At 41.6% G+C, this 22,042-nt stretch overlaps 1 protein-coding gene across 1 annotated transcript; it reads left to right on the top strand.

Annotated features, from left to right (window-relative positions):
• The first annotated feature begins 492 nt into the window (after positions 1–492).
• Positions 493–20,222, top strand: TBXT (T-box transcription factor T). The gene is made up of 8 exons (XM_084832040.1): positions 493–596; positions 3,007–3,271; positions 7,777–7,911; positions 10,099–10,160; positions 10,256–10,317; positions 11,941–12,117; positions 14,345–14,477; positions 17,226–20,222. Exons 1-8 carry the CDS (start codon positions 574–576, stop codon positions 17,491–17,493), a joined length of 1,125 nt encoding a protein of 374 aa, XP_084688166.1. The 5' UTR covers positions 493–573; the 3' UTR covers positions 17,494–20,222.
• Positions 20,223–22,042: the final 1,820 nt, after the last annotated feature.

Raw genomic sequence — 22,042 nt, 5'->3', positions numbered from 1 at the left:
CCCCATCCACCCCCCGACACCGTTCTGATATGGCCGCAGGGAGCCAATCAGGTGGGCGGGCCGGACACATCAAAGATACTCTCCTCCAATCAGGTGAGCCCCCTATTGGCATTGTGATGTCACAAGGAGGATACTTATAGGGGGGAACATAATTGCTCCCCGCTTGACCAGTTTCAAGTGGCGCTGACCAGAGAGGTCAAGTGGAATTAACCCCTCCGCACCCGAACTATAAATCCCTCCCATCCGTAAGGGTGCCTGTACTCCCCCTCTCCATTCGCAGTTTCCGTGGGGTTGACCCGGACAATTTCTCCAAGACGGAGAGCGTAGGATACTGAGAAGCTGGAGGCGGACCTCGGTCAATAAGGAGTCTTGGTGGGGTGGGAAGGAAGGATGACTTCTCCGAGTACGGACAGCTCCGGCAAGAGCCTGCAGTACCGGGTGGATCATCTGTTGAGCGCCGTGGAGAACGAGCTGCAGGCGGGCAGCGAGAAGGGAGACCCTACAGAGAGGGAGCTGCGAGTTACCCTGGAGGACAGCGAGCTGTGGCTGCGCTTCAAGGAGCTCACCAACGAGATGATCGTCACCAAAAACGGCAGGTAGGAAGAAGAAAGGCAGATGGAGCTGCTGGTGGCCTTGGGAGGACAACTCCGCTTTCTTACTTTCAAGGATCTGCCCAAACTAGTCGAGAGGGTACCTCCGGCTTTAGAAATCAGATACGCGAGCACCCACACACGCGAAACTGTCTATTCCCAATCCCGTTGTTGCATAGATCGCTGACAGAGGATATTTCTTCCAAGAGCTACTCCGTCTCTGCCGCCTCCTATTGTGTTTTTGGAGCACATCATCTTGATACCTCCCTTTCTCTTAACCACCTGCACCCCTTGTGCTCCTTGTTCTCTTTTCCGTCCATCGCTCTTTCCTGCCCTCATAATGTTCCTTAATATTTTCCTCTTCCTACTTCATTAATCCATAAAAAATCTGCAGTACGGTCAACTTTCCATGCAAGCACTGAGTATTGCGCCCTTAATTCCCACCTATGATCTCTAGGCCATCTCACTCTTCCACCGGTCGCTCTAGGTGGCTCAGTTTATTTTCTAATATGCGCCCGTATCTCAGAGAAACTCCCCCAGTGTAGGCCCTTACCTTTGGAGCGCAGCACGACGGCGGATTTCTAACTTGATTTTTGCACGCCTTCTCTAGGCCACAGCTTTCCTTTTTGCGCGCGGGCAAAATATACCTTGCCATAAGCCGTCCGTCCCTTTGTATCGGAGACTTTGCTGTGGGGGAAGGAAAAGTCACACACCACACCCGCCTATTCAGGTGCAAAAACAGAAAGCATTGCATGCCAGCCTTTGATTCCAGAGTAAGGGGAGAACTTCCTCAAAGTGCTGGGAATCCTAACGAAGACTAAGGAATTGGCTTCACAACATATTTTTGTTAAAACTTAAGTAGTCTGATCCTAAATACACTTACTTAGAAGCAAATTTACATTACTTTTTTTGTTTGTAAGTCGAAGTGATTTCAGTAGAACTTAAGTGGAACTTAATAGTCCCCAGTAAAAGTAAATATCCTTCTGATCACAGCCTTCAAAAAGGATTGCCTTCTACCCCGACATCAGTTTGTGCTCCTTCAGTTTATTGAATTATATGATCATTTTTCTCCAGTTTTTTAAATTCTCCATCGGGCTTTCTAATAACATATACCGAGTTATTATTATTGAGGGAGCCTGTGGTAATCATGCCGGTGTAAGTCCGTTAAAATAAAACGTAAGGAAAACGAAACAAAAACCTATCTGGGCTTCGTCCTAAACATAAGACTGCGATCCTGTCCACACGACTTATAACTGAATTTCTTCCAAATCAAACTAACCAGGAAATGGAGTCCCAAAGTATAAATCTCAAGTCGTTTCAGTGGAATTTATTTTCATGGTTTGAGGGCAATGGATTGTTTTAATGTACTTATACCTCAATGGTAGTTTCTTAAAGGCACTTGAGCCTCTTCCCTAAAATCGTTTATTCGCAAGGAAGTGCAACTGGTATCAGTGGAGGTTACTTCCAGGTAAGACGGCTTAGGATCCCAGCCCTACTTGCTGACTGGGAAACAGTCTGCTTCTAAGCGGGTTCTTCTTCCAGGTATAAAGTTCCCACTGGACTTTATACGGGAGCAAGCCCATTCCATTTCATTGGCCTTGCTTCTGGCCATCTTAGGATGGCAGTCCTGGCATGCGATTGTTGTAGCATCGTATAGTGTGTTAACACCGTAGACAGCTGAGCAGCCCATGTTTTCTTGCAAGTAAATCCAATGGCGTTTCATGGGACTTAGCAGTGGTACACTTAGGGCTCGACGTTGGGGTCAAATAACCACCTAGAGAGCAGCAGGTGATGCGGGTTTGCTTCTGCTACCCTCATGCTATTTCTGTAGTCACCACGGCGTTATGATTTAAATTTGAAAACTACATAACCAGAGTATTAGTATTATTTTAAAGCAGGGATGGCAAACAATTCTGTTGTTGTCCTAACATACCAAGCATGGAGCAGCAGTTTTAAAGCATGGAAAGAGGGTTGGAAGGGGTAAGAGAAAAGTGTGCTTCACAACTGCAGTAATGCACACGGCCATCTAAAAGGGCCGCTCATAAGGCCATTAAGTCCACGGGGCTGACATCCCCCTGCTGCACCACGGGGACTTACTTCCAAACGCGGAATCGGACTGAGGGCCAAGCTCACGCAGCGTTAGTAGAAAAGCAGCGCCATTGTGGCCTGCGGCGTGGGCTGGGTTTTCATATGCCCGTGAGGGCCAAGGCGTGTGAGGCTCGCCCATTTTCTGCCCCTGGGTGGGAAGGCAGCCTGAGTTGGGGACGGTGAGGGCCTGGGCGGAGAAGGGCGGCGTCTTGGCTGTCTCTCTAGGGCCCAAAGGCCTCGGTGGGGAACGGCGACGAGGCCTAGCCGCAGGGCCCGCCCGCCTCGCCTCGCCTCGCCTCCCGCCTCTCCTCGCGTCTCCTCCCTGCAGGCGAATGTTCCCGGTGCTGAAGGCGAGCGTGTCCGGCCTCGACCCCAACGCCATGTACTCCTTCCTGCTGGACTTCGTGGCCGCCGACAACCACCGCTGGAAGTACGTGAACGGGGAGTGGGTGCCGGGCGGCAAGCCCGAGCCGCAGGCCCCGAGCTGCGTCTACATCCACCCGGACTCGCCCAATTTCGGCGCGCACTGGATGAAGGCGCCGGTTTCCTTCAGCAAGGTCAAACTCACCAATAAGCTCAACGGAGGAGGCCAGGTGAGGAAGCCTCCCGCCCCACCGCCCGACATTTCAACATTTGGCAGCTTGAAACGGGGTCGCTCCTTTTACACTGAAGTGACAGTACCAGAAAAAGAGGCTATGGTGGGGGGCACAGATGGTGGGCAAAGTCCTTTTCGGGGCGGGCCGACCAGTGTCCCACTTGTTAGGCTTTTGAAAGAGAACTAGGACGCAAGCCTATGCATGTTTAGACAGAAAAAGCCTTACAAGTCTCAGCATTTCCCAGCCAGCCGTTCTGGCTGGGGGAACCTGGGACTTGTTTAGACAGACACCCCCCCCACACACACACACACACACGTGTATAGGATCGCATCCTCAGAGCATTAAAATACCACATCAGCTCTCCCATTCTAAACATATTTTTCTTTGAAGTAAGCCCTATCGATTTTGATGGAGTTAACTTTCCAGTAACCACACTTAGGATTGCAGCCGACTTTTAATTTCCAGTTCATGAGTCAGTTATAATTTCCACAGGGATCCCAAGGGGGGGGGCATTGTCTCCCTCCCCCCATTTGACAGGAAGAGAATATGTACAGAATTTGGCTGCGGGAGATGCTAGTTGCTCCTGCACCACAGAATACTGGGAATACTGGTCTTGTTTCCAGATAGAGGGTTTTTCAGGTGCTGGGTACACTGATTCATATGTTTCAAAGACAACAAAGTTGGGACACTTTTGCCTTCTTGTAACACCCCTATTCCCACATCAAGGATCATTGCTTGAGCATCACGCTATTATTCATTTATTACATTTCTATACTGCCCAATAGCTGGAGCTATTGGACGATGCACAACAATTACTTATTGCTGAAGGCACTGTGTTAACTGTGCCCTGCATTCATTTACTAGTGGACTCTTTCAGATGTTGGGAGGGGGGTGGGATTGGGATTGTTTCTGCTGTCCCCTTTTTTTGGCTTCCATATCTTTATCTGAAGGTCTGAACAGAGTCAATGCACGAAGGTAACTGCACAATTTCCAGAAGGGTAGTTCTGTTAGTCTGTTGCAGCAAAACTGCCTTGTGGCGCCTTTAATGACTAACACATTTCCTATGGCATAAACTTTTGTGGATTATTGTACACATCAGATGCATAAAATATTATATACCAGCTAATTTAGGATAACATTTCATGCATCTGATGAAGTGGACTCTAGTCCATGAAAGCTTATGCATAATAAAATTGTTTGTCTCTTTAAGGTGGCACAAGATTTTTACGTTGTACCTGCAGGGCTCTGTGTGTGCAGTCAGAGACGCTTGCTTTTGCGCAACTCGTAGGCATGTAGGCTGTATTCAGACCTTTGGATGAATGCGTGTGGAAACCGGGATGGCGGGCATGATCCCAGTCCCCTGCCCTTCATGTGTGTTCAGTTCACTGAACATCTGAAAAAGGTTATTACCCTTTCATATCCTAGCTTCTGAAGCAGTTGTGGTTAGTAAACTGACTAGCAGTTTTTTCTTTAAAAACAACACAACAGCCTTAAGAACATTTAATAGAAATTTTAATATTACAATGGATCTGGCTGTACTTCTAGAATAGCTGCAGCTCAAACAACATTCAGCAACAATTACTGCCTGGATAGTAGGAGCTTTGGAGGAAGGAAAGATAAAACAGTGCATTGGCAGCTTGCGTGTAGATTCATACCGTAGAGTAAAATGCATCCACCCCCAACTCCGAGATTTATTTTCTAGAGACTGAGGGAGTGGCCTGAAACTAAAAGAACTGTCTTCCTAGCACATGTATGTACACATTAACAACATTACAAAGAAGGCATCTCTAAGATTTTCCCCAAAGACATAGGGACAGTGGTTATCAGGGAGAGATACCAGCAAATTGGAAGTGTCCTTGCTAAATAGGGGCAATTGGAGAGTATGCTGATTCAGTCTGCCTAGAGGCTGCCCCCACAGGCAATATGGCAGGGCCAGTCCTATGAATAAGCAGAGGCATCTGATTTGAGTTAAAGGGCAGCAGTTTGTCAATTATTTAACTTACTTTTTTTATTGGGGTGGGGGTGCCATTTGGATTTTTTTCACCTCAGGTATCCAAAACGTCTTGAGCCTCCGCTTGGTGGCTCCTTATGATAATTGCTACCAGTCTAAATATTAGATGGAGGTCTAGCAGGATCAGTGCAGTCAGTACACTGCAAAACAGGTACTGTAGTTCTGGGAGTACCATAGGGGTGGAAATCTTTTTAATTTTTATAGATATGTAAATTGTACATGCTGTTTTGCATCTCTTCCTTGAGCCATGTGCTACAGAGCTAAATCAGCCCCAGTGGAAATGTTTCTCTTGCCCATATAGCAGGTGCTTTCCTCACAGTTGTTAGCACTAAAGCAGTTCCACGGAAACCTCATAAAGAAGATGAGTGGAGGAGGTTTGTGCAACAGTCACTTCTGATTCTGTCACTGCTCCTAGCTTCTGATCCTACTAGTTTTAGGTCTGCCACTTTAATATCTATCAGTCTCTGTGTAGTTTCAAGTACACAGAGAATAAATGCACATGACATCCCAAAAGACCTTTCTGAGGCTGCAATCCTATGCATGCTTACCTGGAAGTAAGACCCATTGAATATACTGGCACTTACTTCAGAGGAAAAATGAATTGGCTTATACTTTAAGAAAGAAAGTAGCTCCTTATGGAATAGTGAGCTAGCTTGGTGTCTGGCAAATGTTGGAAATTTCAGAACAGACTGTTACCATCTAAAAAAATAATATTTACTTGAAGGACAATTTCACATTTCTTTTTAATGCATGTTAAATGTTATTTTCCCACTCTTCATTGCACATAGCTGTAGCAGTTATGGGGTGTGAAGGTGAAAGACAAATGAAGTTGGCTTGTGAATATATGTATGGCAGCTGACTGTACTTTTTTGGGTGTGGGGTGTGGGGGGCAGGGGACAGTATAGCATGTATCCAGTAACATGGAAGAAAGAGCAAGTATATTTTCCAGGTCGCTTCTTATGAGAAGCAGCCGGACAAACTACACTACTTAGGTGGCACTGCGCCTGTGCTGGCCTCCATCATCATGGTATAAGATACTCTACATGTCTGTAGTAAGGAGACTGAATGCACTTAAATAGTATTCCTGATCACTTATATTAGAGCCATTTAGATGAGTAATTGGTAACACAAATGTACATGTTTTTCAATCTAGCCCCCAGACGCTATTGCAGAAAATTCAATATAAATTAGCAATGTTGTTAAATCTGGTATCAAAGTGAGAAAGCTGCTAGTTGATCAGCCAGACCGGTATAGTTGCATGGTGTGCTCCAGTATTAGGCATTGTTAATATATCAGTTGCTAGTGCAGATGAAACAGACACTGTGCCTATTAAGCACAGCTGGAAGATATGAATGTATATTTTTGGTTAAAGAAGAACGTTCTCCCTTCCCCCCATTAGGAGTAAAGATAATGGTTGTTCTTCACATAATGTTGAGTTTTGCAGTCACCAAATGACTGTATATCTTCAGTTTCTTATGGAAGAAAAAGAAACAGTTCATAACCTATGTAGAGTTAGGTATATGTAAGCCAATCAATTTCAGTGAAATTAGGCATGCCTAATTCTTAATTGGATTGGGCTGAAATTAGATTTTTCTAAGTATTCTGTTGTAGATTAGATTCAAATACCACTGTTTCCCTTCCTGAGCAGTTATTTTTGTAGTCATGGTGACGATCAGCTATGAAGTCAAAGTAAGAAAGAGGTTCTCCTAAACATTCTAGGGAAAGTTTGAATTTGCCCAGTGGCTTCTTTGGGACATTATAAAAGAACCATAACCTCAGGCTTAAATTGTTTGATAATCAAGAATTGGGTTTATACTGTATTATTGTGTAATATATTCTGTTTGCTTCTATAATACCTTGCAGTGGTACCTTTTATTAAAGTAAAATTTATGCTTGTTCAGACACTGGCCTTATTCAGGTAATAAGCTGAGATATGAACAAGCTGTTTGCCCACACTTGTGGCCCCTTCACTCTTTACCTCACAGTGTGACCAATCAAACCAGAAAGTATCTAATTACGCATAGTTTCCCATTTCATCAAAACTGGGAAGCTATGGTTACCAGCTTTGAAACAAGCCAGGATGTTAAACCAACTTCAAACCACGATTTAATATCTTTGCTTGCTTTGAGGCTAGTAACCATAGTTTCCTGTTTTTGATGAAACAAGAAACAATGGTTAATTATAGACTTTCTGGTTTGATTGCTCCTACTAGCCAGGGATTGTATGCAGACAAAGGGCTCATTCATATCTGTGCTTATTAAGTTGAGATATTATTGTGTCTAGCCTTATTTAAGACAGTTGTCTGGTTTGGACAGAGATACTCTGGTTGTTTGGCTCTTACTTTTTGTTTTGATTTATTAGATTTAAGCTGACCTGATGTCCACTGGCTTTGTCCTCCTTTAATTACATCTTCAGCTACAGCTTTTTGTTAATGTCAAAATGTTCTCTACCCCTGTGTCAATGCTTAGTTCTGTTGTCTTTATATTAACAGATCATGTTGAACTCCTTGCACAAATATGAGCCTAGGATTCATATAGTGAGAGTTGGTGGCCCTCAGCGGATGATCACCAGTCATTCTTTCCCAGAGACCCAGTTTATAGCTGTGACAGCTTACCAAAATGAGGAGGTAGGCAAAAAATGGGGGAAAGCCCTGCACCAGTTTTCCTCCTTTGAAGCAGCAAAGGGGAAATTCTTGGAGTAAGAAGGGGGATGTTAAGGTGGGGGTAAACTGACTGTTTGCAGGAATTTAAAAAGATGCCACAAAAGAGATATAACAGTTGCCCACCTCCACTCAGTACTGGATGGCTAAAATAGCAGCGGAACTGAAGGAAGGTAGACAGATGTTAAACACTGGGAGAAATGTCATAAGTATAAGAAGACCTCAGCAATGGAATAAGCTGCCTAATGAGGTTTATGTATTCCTTTTTTGAAGGAAGGTTTTGAAGGAAAGTTCTGAACAACCATCAGCTGGCGGTATTTAGTTAGAGAGTATCCCATTTTATAATGGAGGTCAGGACTATTTTCTGCTGAAAATGTTCAGCTATAATTCTGTGTAAGTTGTATATTTTATGCCACTTATAAAAAGCAACCCTTTTGTTATATTTTCAGTTCAATATCAAGTGATTTAATTCAAGTAGAACCATGCCAGTTTTAATAAAAAACAGCTATACTATTGTAGCTTCTGACCTTTTGCCTTCACGTTATAATCTTGTTTGTAGAACATTCCAATTAAACACTAGGCTTTTAATCACTTATTCCCTCTCCTTTTTACTTACACTCGTAAGCACACTTAACTGCAAGTTGTTCCACTGAATTATGTGGAATTTGCTTCTAAATAAGATGTTTAAGACCAGAGTGCTGAGCCAACAAATCAGGCTAAATGATAATTGCATTTTACAGATTCTTAATATAAGTGACATTTTGCGGATATTTAATGTAGAAAATAATTTCAAGTAGGCAGTGTGTTCAAATATTCTCTTCTTGGAAAATTCACTGGGAACAGATTGCTTGTATAAAGAGAATCTATTAATTCTCAGCACCAACCAACTTTTACAGATTACTGGTCGAGAGATCATTTTTAAATCCAAATTTTAAAATGTATGACCAACTTTTTTCCCTGCTCAGCTGAAACAAAATGAGAGAGCTCAGTTGTCAATAAAGGAAAATAACGTTCTATTTTGATATATCTATATGAATTTCCATCCGATTTTATACCTGTTAGGGTTCACCCAGTTCAGTCGTTCTCCTTCTAAGAAAGTAATAAATAGCCACCTGTTTTCCATAAAGAGATTATTATTATTTGTCTGCCCTCTTAAGTCTGAATCTGTTGCTAATGTTTAGTCATAATTATTGCTGACTTTCTGTATCCAGTCAAACTTGATAGGGCGTCAGCATTGGTTATGGTTCAGTGTGCTACAGTTAATACATTTTGAGTGAACTGCTTCGGAGACCAAATATTTTCATCACTGATTAACATAGCAGCAGAATTAAGAGACCATAATTTAAGTCATCCTTTGTAATTTTTTGACACTACTCTGTATCATTTTTTCAAAATATTGGAGATAAAGGCAGGTTCTCCAAAGACGGAAATATATACCTGCCTCCAAATTCCCCTTCCAACACAAACCATTTCCAGAACTATGTATATGATGAATTTTAACAGGGGTCAAATACCAATGAATGATAACTTCAAAAAAAAATAACACAAAACAAACTATTAAGGAGCCCAAGACCAAATTGCTGACCTGTCTTCTGCTGATGGCTAGCACAGCAACACTTCCAACATTTCATATGGGAAGTTTTTAAGTTCTTGTGTTTCCTTCAATAACCTGGCAAAGGTGTGATACAAGTCCCTTGCTGTCATGTTTCTGCATTCTCAATTAATAACTCAGAAGATGTCAACAACATGTTGAGCCAATTTGTTTTTAAAGTGACTGTTATATTCCTGAGTAATATATTTGTCACTGTTGTGCTATCCTGTCTTTTTATCCAGAAACCTGAAACTTTTTATAACTGCTTTTAGTGTATCCCCCCTTTTATGTACTTCCTTAATAGGATAATAAAACCAAGCATCTAAATTGGGCAAAGGGGTGGGCGGAGGTTGTAGTAGAGAGAATGGTTTCAAAGCATGCTGTTGCAGAATGAAAGTTTAGATGCTGTTTTCGTAATTCCATTCTGGGCCATTTTCCTCCTAGAATCTATTGTGAAACTCCCAATAGAATTGGCAGAAATATTGCAACACTGTCTTATGAAAGATGAGTAAAAATAGTAAAAATGACATTTGGATGTGAGACTTTTTGTTTGTGTTTTTTAGATAACAGCTTTAAAAATTAAGTACAATCCATTTGCAAAAGCGTTTCTTGATGCAAAAGAAAGGTGAGAGCTGTTGGCTGCTTTCAGTTGCATTTGCAAAGCATATTTCATCAAGGTATTTAATCTCTTTGGCTAACAAAATATTATTTCTTTGACAGAAGTGATCACAAAGATATGATGGATGAAGTGGGTGACGGTCAGCAGTCAGGGTATTCGCAATGTATGTCTAAGCTCTCTTCTACAAGTTATTTTATAAAATGCCTCCAATATTGTTTCTGCTTTGTTCAGGTGCTCTTTTTGCTATGTATCTGGTACATGAGTACAGTGCAAGTTAAAGTGCTGGCTTGTAAATATGCCCTTTTCTATGCTAGTGTAGCTGTTTTTGTGTCTCTTAGGTTATAGCTTGTAAATTTGTCACTTTTCTAATTGTGTGCAGTATATTTACTAACCAAGAGTGATTTTCTGGGAAGTTCTGTCGCTGTTTTGATGTGTGAGATCCATGAATGCAGCAGGTGCTCCTCACTCTCTTCTCCCTTCCCCCTGCTGAACATGAAGCAGGAAGGAGAACTTCCATTGAGTTTCCCCGAAACACACAGTTGGGGAAGAAGGGGGTGTGGTGTTCCAAGAAGGCAGGACTGCTGCTACACTCATGGATCTGTAGATCTTGGACAGTGATTACCATTAAGTAGTGCAACATATTTTTATCGGTAAGCAACTTTTTGATCTATGGTAGAATTTGTACATTTCATACTGTATTGTCCAAAATATAAATCTTCCATGCTTAAAAATGGTGGAAAGTCCATGCCCCTCTGAAGTTCGCGTTAAAGCTCTGATTTCCTTTAATGGCACAGGTCTGCATCTAAAACGTTTAATGTAGAAAAAGAACGGTCTGTGTGTCTTATGGAAGTATTCATATCCATGGAAATTAAATGGCCTGAGAACGCAGAAGAGCACCAGTGTAGTTTCACTATCCCAAATGAATAAAATGAAAGATTTAAACAATAGGGTAATTTCCCACAAATCTTGGAATAGCTCCACTGAAATCCCATTGAAGTCTCTAAGCGTGCACCAGAGTTCATGGATCAGTAGCAGTAATGCAAAGCTCTGAAGTATTTTAGAAGTATTTTAGATTATGATATGTTAATCGACATAGTGTGGGTAAATAAATAACTTTCAGTATAGTTCAACCCCCATTATTCAAAGTTCACAAGTGACTATCCAGAGTAATCCTGTGCTGCCATGTAAATCATACTCCTGTTTGTTCACATTTCTGATTACTTGAATCTTTCTGATGCCCATCCTCCCTTCCCCTTTCCCAAACCATTAGATACTGTACATGTGTCATTTTGATTACTTCCAGTTTCATGGGACTGGCAAAGAAGAGCTGTGAGGGTAGAAGTATACATTATTTGGTTGTTGCCAAAAATGGCATTCCTGTATAGAGTTCTCCCTCGCTTCCTGTGTAATATATAAGAATACTGATGTCACCCTTGCTGCATGTTATTGTTGGCAGGGGTGGGGAAGTGTACAACATGATGACCGCACAACCTAGTTAAGTATTCGCATATTATGTTCCAGAGAAGAGGAGAGTTTGTTACAAGGAAGCCATTTTTGTAGTTCTACTGTAAATAAAAGTTTTAGGCTGCAGTCCTATACACACATACCTGGAAGTAAGTCTCATTGAACTCAATGGGGCTTACATCTGAGTAGACATGCATAGGATTGCTCTGTTAGGTACTTGAAATTCCAGAACAGTTGTGTGCAAAGGACTTACTCTCATCTTGGACAGACCATGCTACTATGTGTTGGAGTAGTGAAATGCTCCCCCTGCCTCTTCTTCCAGTAGGTGGTTGGCTGATTCCTGGAACAGGGACTCTGTGTCCTCCTGCCAATTCTCACCCACAGTTTGGAGCATCTCTGTCACTCTCCCCTGCTCACAGCTGTGAAAGGTATTCATCACTGAGGAATCACCGCCCTGCCCCTTATCCAAACCCATATACTCATAGAACCAATTCTCCAAGTAAGTGTTTTCTATTGTACTCAGGTTGTGTACACAGGATTTCAAGTGTATTTATATTTACCCTTTAAGGTTGCAGTCATATGTGTACTTGTAAGTGATCTTGCTTAGAAGCCATGAAATGTGTACATAGAGAACCAACCAGAAATCTGTCTCTTGTCTATAAGCAGATGCAGTTCTGTATTGCTTGGTGGCTGCATGACCAGACATTTTAAATTATGCCCTTAGGTTGTATAAAAGCTGCTTACTTGCAAACCAATATGTTTTTATAATATCTGTTAATTAGTATGCAAGCTTACTCAGGAAATACATGAATTTCAAAATGAGCATTCAAAATCTTGTATTATCTTGTATTGTGATGTGTATTTTTGTGACCCTCCCAGAGACCTTCAGCTGTTGGGCAATATAGAAATGAAATAAATATAAAGAAAGAAATGAGAAACTTGATTTAAAGCAATGATCTACATATATCTTTTTTTTGTGTAGTGATTTAAATCATGCTTTATATCAAATATCACCTTTTGTCTCTGTTCTGAGCAAGTTTTGTACTTGGAAGGAGTAAGTGCATAGGATAGAATTACTTTATGCAGGCCCAGTTAAGTATTTCAAGCTATAATATTATGTTGACATCAAGGCATGTTATGCCAGGATTACAGAGGGAGTGACCCAGTTTGCCTGTAACCCACAATTAATTAGCCCACAATTTCCCATGGCACATGCTGGGTGCATTCCACCACTATTTTGAATATTCAACCCTCAAGTGGGGGTGCTACGTGACATCCGAACCCAGACACTATAGGTTAATCGTGGGTTGTAACTATCAATAGGTTATCTGTGGGTTGTTTAACCCATGGTTAACCTCTAGAGTCTGGGTTCCGACATTATGTCGCAACGCCTGATCAGTCTGATCCAGGACTGAATATACAGAAACACTGTGAAATGTGCTCGGCATGTGCTGTGGCAAATCGTGGGTCAATTAACCCATGATTTGCTGCTGTTACATCCAAATAACCCCATAATGTTCGTGCAAGTTTTTAAGAATGGGTACTGGTTCTAGGAGTACTGTTATACTACTTAATGTTGTCTTTACATTTAATTTGCTGTTGTGCAATAAAAAACCCCATATTTTGCTATAAAGCTATCATTTGCAACTTAAATGTCTGCATATATTTTAAATGCGACTATGATAATTTAGTTTGCTCTGATTACACTGCTCTTCTTGTTTTATTCAAGTTCGCAGTACAGGGGTATGACAAGGAGGGGCAAATGGGAGATATGCTTTCCAAAATGGGAAGTGGTGACATGGGATAGGGAGAAATCATACGGGGAACAGCAGACCTCTTATCCTAGGCTCTTAAACCTGATTCATAGCTCCACAAATGACCCACACTTCTACCTATAATTAGAAGATTTTTTGAACCTGGTCATGGAGAGAGTTCAGCTGCCTAACACCGTGACCGTTCTGAAGAATGGAGTTACCAGTGCTAAGCTGGGTTGCCTAGCTGGATTTAGAAACAGGAAGCTCCCACATTTTAAAGCTGGATCTGAAGTAAATGAGAAGTGCATGTCTTTGAGACAGTTAAAGCACTGAGCATAGCATTTACTCCTGTCCTCACAGGACTGAAGCACCTTACATACATATGCAGGAGATTACATGTCTAAATACATAGCCCTGCATGTGCAAAGCTAGTGCATCAGGGAGACACTGTTCTGCCTAACATGTAAGTGCATTATTATGCTCTCTTTCATATATGTATATAAGGCAGCGTAGTCTAGACCAGCCTTTTCCAACCTTGGGTCCCCACTTAAGTTGGACTATAACTCCCCTCATCTCTGACCATTGGCTATGCTGGCTGGGGATGTTAGGAGATGTAGTCTAGCATCATCTCCCATTATCTTGGAGTGTTGTTAGGCCCCTTCTCACAAAACCCTTGTGTTCTGAATGCACCACAAACAGGACAGGGCTGTTACCACCATAGCCACGAAGTAATTCCAAAATTCCATGGAACACTTCTGCTCAGTGGAACTGCAGTCTTTTGCAGCTTTCTCATATCTTTATTGGAGGTGGAAGTGAGTTGTAACTTGCAGTTGATCACATCAAGGAATTTCACCTGGCTTCTTGGTATGTCCAATACCACCGATACATCATCACACAGATAGTTTTCCGGAACCATATTTTTGCAATGAAAACAGGAACTGCTTTTCTCATATCAGTGCTTGGCTTTCACAGCATCCTATGGTGACAGTTCTTCAGCCTGTCTTTCTATGCTGCAATCTCATGACAATTGGTCCAGCTTAGGAGTCCCGCCCCCAACAAGTATGTTGCCTATGAGTCACGGCACTGGTTCACCAACTAGCTCCAGGTAGGTTCTATTCCATGGGCAATAGAGCCCTCAAATTTCTGTAAACTGGAATGTGGCTTCTTAAAAGGAATTTGTTATTAAAGGGCAGAGTCTCCCAGGAAACACTGATGAGCAAGTTCTATTAAAGTGAATAGGAATTCCAGAAGAGAACAGCTGTAGCTTGTGCACAGGTCTTGTTCATTCAATAGGGTTTGTGCAGGAGATGTTTATGGTGGATTGTGTCCTTTGTTTGCAAGGACTGGTCAGCTGCTAGGTAATACAATAGTAACAGGGTCAGTTATTTTGCTGCTCTCTGTGAAAATTCTGTCTTTATGCCCCCTGTTTTACTGTCTCTAAGGCGGGGAGGGGGGGGGAGGCATTTCTATTGTGTCTCTACCTCAATGATTTTCCCAGTACCTTTTTTAAAATCTGCCATTTGCTATGTACAAGTGAATGAACATTTCGCTGATAGCAGAGGTGTACAACTTTTTTGGTCCTGAGGGCTGCATTTGTGGTATGCTGCAGGGGAGGGGGGCACATATGCGTGCAAACATACCCGCATGCATGCACACACATAAATGTAACTTTTACCAGTTTGGACACTTTCCCACCAAGCATACGAAGTGCAGCTGAATTCTGTGCCTATCTACTCAGAGGTAAGCCCCAGTGCAACAGTTTTCAGGCATGCAAAGCACAACTCAATTCCATGCATGTCTATTCAGAATCAGAAGTAAGCTCCAGAATGATGGAAATTGCAGTCCAACACATCTGGAGGGCACCAGGTTTGGGAAGGCTGCTCTTAAGGCTTCATCCTATCCAAGTACTGGGTAAAGCTACCCACTTTGGCTTCTGTTATTTTTTTTTTTTGTTTACCTAGCATGGCATGTAAAAATATATCCAACGTTGTTAGTATAAAGACTGCCTACATTCTCTCTGCTTCTGTTTTCCACTGATCAAGGAACCATGTGTTTCATCCAGTTCTGAGTAACAGCTGGATTTTATATTTTCAGAAATAAGGGGTCAACCATTGTTTGCTTCTTTCTTGTTCCCAGTGGTCGCAGTGTTACCACCTGGTGGAGTGTAATGGATGAGGGACTTTGAGCTATCTGTCTATAGTTCAGTAGTTTGAGAGCATTTAGCTCCTCATTTATGACCTAATAGTAGGCAAAATACTTCTAAACAAAGTGCACCTAGGATTGTTTGGTGGGTTGCAATCCAGGTTTTGTACTAACAAGAATTAGTACAGGAAAATCTTTTTTTATCCATGTTTTATCATTTTTATTACAAATATGTTTATAACATCACATAAGAGTATAACTTGCATGTAATTACATTTAAAACATTTCTGTTATTAAACAGAGCTTTGCTAAAGATCCTTAAATCTTAATAGCTTAAAAATGAGAGATCTCATTCTAAGTACCAAGTTCCCTATTCAATACTGAATAGGCTATTCAGCTGACAGGTATACAGGCATGATGGGCTTCTAAGAAGAAGCTCCCATATTCTAAAATCAGCACATATTTATACCCTTTATGTATAGCAATTACTTCATAGCTAATATGATCTGTTGTCCCATAAATTAGGGCTCACAGTCTTAATTATTTCATTGTTATTAAACATTCTTAAAAATTGGAACATACATAAAAAGTTTACATGTATACCTTTCAGGCTAGGTAAGATCAGTTTTGAATTATACCTTTGAGAAGATAACCCTTTACCCCAAATTTGCCAATTAAACCAAAGTTTATAAATTTTTCTAGACATCTCTATATCAAGCTTTTTGACGTCTATACCTCACACAATATTTTTTGCTCATTAATTGATAAGCGAAAACTGTAAGTACACTTTTGACCTGGAATTATACAGTCCTGCACCTGTTCATTACTCAAATAATTTTTTGGGCCAAGTGATAGGCCTTTAAATCGGCATTTTCTATTTGAATACCATCCAGGTCAACTTGACTGTTATTTTTATGCCAGTTACCCAGAATTCATTGTGAACCTGCTTGTGTCTTTGTGTGGTCTTCTCTTTAATACAATTTCATACAACGCTTCTTACTTATTTACATACAGTACACTAAGGACACTGATACGTATATGGATTCTGGAATTTTTCTTATGACCAACATTGCTACCTTTGCTTTTTGACCTCTTCCTCAGACCCTGCTGTCTTAAGGGCCTTTCGGGAGGTCAGGCTTTGTTTCCCTTTGAGGGATTTCTCAGTTACATTGAAGTTGTTCCATACAATGCTGCATAGGACAGTGAAAATATTTGTTGACAAAAGTGCGGAAGATATCCATCTAGTGGGAGCTGTCAGGCATTTGATATCTGTGGCTACCAGCAGGATTCTACAGGAGTTGTGTGAAAACAAACCAGTACTGTAATATTTCTTCTGTAAATTTTTAGAAAGACAGAAGCCACAGGGGGTCACTAATATTTTCTACCTCTTATGGGAAAAATGAGTTTATGCTATTGTATGGGAATAGTGCATCATAAAAATAGCTCAAGTGGAGTAACTAAACATAAGAATTTATAATGATCTGATGTCCATATTGATGGTGCTTTTCTGAACAAGAAGGAATCTAACTGCATCCCATGAGGTGGCTTCTATGCCCTCTTTTTGCAGGCGGAGCATAGTACATTGTCCAAGGCTCCCCAGTGCATCTGTGACAGGAGAGAGGCTTCTGAGTTCAAGTTCAACGTTCCATCCACTGTCCTGGATCCTAAAGTCTAACATGCATTCTAACATTTGTTGTTCTTTCTCTTGCAGCCAGTATCCCAACTTGTGGTCTGTGAGCAATAGCACCATCTCACCTGTGTCACAATCAAGTGGGATGTCCAGTGGGATAGGGTCCCAGTTTTTGCGAGGCTCTGCTACCCACTACCCCACCCTTCCTCATTCAGTCTCCACCACTTCCACAGGATCTCCATTGTATGACAGTGGAACGACTACAGACATTGCTGATAGTCAGTATGATACCTCAGTGCATGCTAGACTTGCTTCCACGTGGACTCCCGTCACAAATCCTTCTATGTAGACCTTTTCTTAGGACCAAAGACGTTCTAGCTGCTCTAAACTGGGAATCCGGAAAGTAAGTTTCAGGAGGGTAGAGGGAAAAGTCATGAAGTATGCCAAAGGTAAAGTAACTGCACTAATTGCTTTATGATCCTGTCAGTATTATAATGTATCGATAGTGGCACAGTCACCTTATGAAAGGGGTAGGCAACGTGTTTGGCAGTGCAGACAACACTGGAATTGTTTGCCATCTCCTTTCCCACCTTTGCAGCCATGAGGGCTAGAATCATTGCGAACCCAGTGTTATGAGAGAGCAACATTCACTAACAGACCCGCTAGTCTCCTTTTTTAAAACAAGCCACATTTACCAGTATTGGAGTAGGCAGATCATGGATTTTGTTTCTTTGTCTCTGGGCTGTTATATATATAATCTTACAACACAGAGGGCTGATCTATTCCATGTATGTATATATAGCTTCTCACAGGTGAATGTGTGAACTGTTTATACTGAAAAATATTGTGCATGTGACAAAGCTCTCTCTATCTTTGATCTGTACTGGCTGTTTCACATGTATAAGGCATCACTTGCATGTTTGTCACTTGATGACAGCAACATCATGTGTGAACTTGCACTAAGTGATGTCTCTTCATTACTGTATTGGGACAGTTCACTCTCTGTGCTTCATTGCCATACACTTTATTTGGCACAGATTGTTCAAGACCCATGATGAATGGGTTAGATGAGTAGTTCGCCCTGAGTATAAATTGTTTCATGCTTGAGGTTTTTGGTAGTACAAAGCCCTGCTTGAAGTAGTGGATATTGCAGGTGATACTTTTATCACATTAACTGTTAAATCTGGCAAAGATAAAATGGCCCACTATATGTGAAGTGATATGAACTGGCCCAAACTGAACCTTTTTCCTTGTTTACCTTCATACAATCAGCCTTAAAGGATGATAGCTGGAAAAATTGTGCACTAATAGAATAGATGTGCCTTAACCATATAGTTCTCCAGTTTGCAGATTTATGCACAATCGTAGGCTTATTTCCTTGTGATTAAAGTTTAAATGACAATCAAAAAGAGCTTTCCTTCATAACAAATGCGGTTTTCAAGGTTTCACAAAGAAGTTCTTGTTTTTTTTTTAAAGTACCTCTTTGTATAGCGAGTTTTGGTTTTGTGCAGTGCAATCTGATGCAAGTTTACTCAGAAATCAGTCCCAGGGTTGCAGCCTTAAGAGCTGATTCAATGCAATTATTTCCTATATAGATATCAGTTTTGCCACATTTACACATTGGATAAACTCCGTGAGAAATCATTGTTAGCAATTCAGTAATATGTAATTGTTTCTTGCCATTATGTGTATGAATGGTGCAACTGTCACACATGCATTCATCACGCTTGATCATATATATGTAACTTATATGTGATTTCCCTACACAAAATTATATGTATGTAGGAAATTGTCCTGTGTGTGAAGCTGTCTGTAATGGTGGTTTGCAAATTTTAGCTTATTTAAAGGGCTATTGTATAAGAAAAGACACTGTTCAAAAACCCTTGAATTAATGGGCTTGAAACTAGGCAATAAGTAGGAAATGCACATTTGAAAGGTTTTTTCTAATTTATTTTATTCCAGAATTGGCCTTGAAGAAGCTATATTTATTTGTTAGGATATGCTTTTGTATATGTGTATATGCTTTGTCTGTTTATTATATATCTTAAGACAATCACCTTGGGGGACATGTCTCCCAACAACACTCAGAATTGTTCTAGAGTGTGTCGGAACAGTGACACCTTTTAAGGCCAGCAAAGAGAAACGTGGTTGCAGTAGATTCATATTCAATATGGAACTTTCAGAAAGGACAGTATGTTGTCCTTGTGGCATGGGGAAAAGTGAAAGAAGAATACTGTGTTCTTTTGCTAGGCCTCCACTCCTAAAATGGCGGACAACAGAGCAATCCCTGTGCAGAGGCAGTGGGAGGAGGAGATCAAATCCCTTCTCATAAATGTAAAAAACAGCCCCACAGTGGCCCTGCTGATAGGGAGCAGCTCCTGCCGCAGCCATAAATATTGGGTTGCTATTCAGCAGAGCATGCACAGGGCAGGATACTGCCAGACCACAACTTTGGTTGCAGTGGAAATGGCTGAAGACCGATTGTTTTTGCACAGGGCCTGGATGCTACCTGTGGTCTGGAGATCCCCATGAACTCCCTGCCATTCTACCCAAGAGTGCAGAATGTGCGGGTGGCAGTAGGTGACCTCCATTCCGTGTTGGCAGGATGCCAGGAGAACAATACGTTGTTGTAATTACCCCTTAACGTAAATTATGTCACTTAATTGCCCTGAAAGTCTAAAACAAGAATGCAGCTTCTGTAGGACCATAGTAATTGTGTTCCCATCCTATAATTGTATTCACATGAACAGACCTTTGCATCCCCCGAGGTCTGGCGTCAAACTCCACTTTAGGCCATGGTGGTGAAAAATGTAGAATTTATTGCTTATAAACCAGTAGCAACAAGACAGTTACCGGAATTGTGGCCATTATTTGATATCTCCCTTGCCAATACTGTAAATAAGTTCTTTGCTTTACCATGAAAGCTGAATCCTGTAAATTAAGTATGTGCGTTATTATTTAGTGTCTTCTGTTAGGTGTTAGCAAAAGTGTATGTAATTGTGTTCTTATTCATTTTAAATGTATTCAGTTAAACTGTGAAACAATGTAGTAACATTTCTCTAATAAACCAAATGCTTAGCTGCCAGCTGGTGAGATTACTTTTTTAGTATCACACTAATGAATATCACAGTAACAAATAGATTACCTTATAGCACAGGAACTTCCAGACTGGAATAAGTGGATGACACATATAACAGAAGTCAAAGACAGATGCTGAGGCTTTCCCAAACTGGTAGCCTCCAGATGTTTTAGACTACACCTCCCACCAGCCTCAGCCAGCATGTCCAATTATCAGGATTACGGGATTTGTAGGCCAACATGTATGGAGGGCACCCATTTGGGAAAAGCTGCACTAGCTAATTGTATCTGTCCATGGATACAGGGCTACAGCCAAAGTTTTTGAAACCTGAACAAATTGTGCAATTATGTATCTTTTCCAAATCTGTTGCAGAAATCTGAGGATTTGCATAATTTGGATTGTGGGTGGTGGCAAGGATTGGTGGTGGAGAAAGTCATTAGATGAGTTCCTTTACATCAGATCTCCTGCTATTTAAGGTTTTGAACCACTTGCTCTTGAACCCATATATATATTTATATATATTTGGTGATAGTTGTGGAGTTCCATTCTTTGCTACCTACCTCTAGAGCGTTTTCTGTTCTTGATTAACTCTAGACCCCAACACATGGGTTGGAGGGCTCCATAAAATAAGTCTAGGGTGGCAATCTGCACACAGTAAATGCCTAAAAAGGTAAAAGGTAAAGGTGTCCCCAGCCAGTCGTGTCCGACTCTAGGGTGCGGTGCTCATCCCCGTTTCTAAGCCTAAGAGCCAGTGCTGTCCGAAGACGCTTCCGTGGTCATGTGGCCGGCATGACTGAACACCGAGGTGCACGCAACGCTGTTACCTTTCCCGCCGAGGCGGTACCTATTTATCTACTTGCAATTTCTTGCTTTCAAACTGCTAGGTTGGCAGGAGCTGGGACTGAAGACGGGAGCTCACTCCGTCACGCAGCACTCGGGTCTCGAACTGCTGTCCTGCCGACCTTCCGGTCTGCAGTTCAGCGTCTTAACCACTAAGCCACCGCGGCCCCTTAAATGCCTATATGCAGCCAAAAAAACATTGGAAAGGTTTGCAAGAAATAGGGTGGAGGGAGGCAATGGCAGATAAGTACCATCTTACATGCAACCAATAGCTAGCAATTCGCTCTGTCCCAATTCACATTTTAAAACTGTCTGATTCCGTGACTTTACATGTGGAAACATTTGTGTCTGAGGCTGTATGTGAAAAAACTCAAAATATTATCAAGGAGGGCTCTAGTTTTCAGGTGTTTTCTCTGAGCCAGGGAATAGTCTCCAAAGTTACAAAAATGGGGCAAGGGACAAACATTAGAGGAAGCAGCTCTTTCACAGCCACAATGTGTATTCTCTGGATGGCAACCATGGCTCTATTCAGGTGTTCAAAATCTTTCTTAACTAATCATGTGTGGGTAATGAGGTCGTGCTGTGTAGCCCTGCCCCAATGTATGTATTATGTAGACTACCTGCGGCATTTACACATAGAGCATGAATATTTTTAGAAGGGAGGCCTGTGCGTGTATAGCATGAATGTTTTTAGGAGGGAGACCTATGCATGTACAGTTGTATGTGCATAGGGCTCCACAACTGATCTGGAACCCTGTGATTGTAATGCTTATGTGATACACAGGTGGGGTGGGTTGGATATGTAATGTGTGTGATGTTGGGGGCAGGGCTATGTGATGTGGCTTTGTTCCCCACTTGCATGTTTAGGTAAGAAAAAATTTGGACACCTGAACAGGGCTAGCATGTCTCTAATATGCAGTGGTTAGATGGTTAAAATGGGCTAAATTCTATTGGGCAAATACCAGCTGTCCTAGTTCCC

Source organism: Heloderma suspectum, chromosome 1 (assembly GCF_057233095.1).
Source record: "Heloderma suspectum isolate Gila_16-S chromosome 1, 16-S_ref, whole genome shotgun sequence".
Lineage (NCBI taxonomy): Eukaryota > Metazoa > Chordata > Lepidosauria > Squamata > Helodermatidae > Heloderma > Heloderma suspectum.
This window is presented reverse-complemented; position numbering and strand designations above follow the sequence as displayed.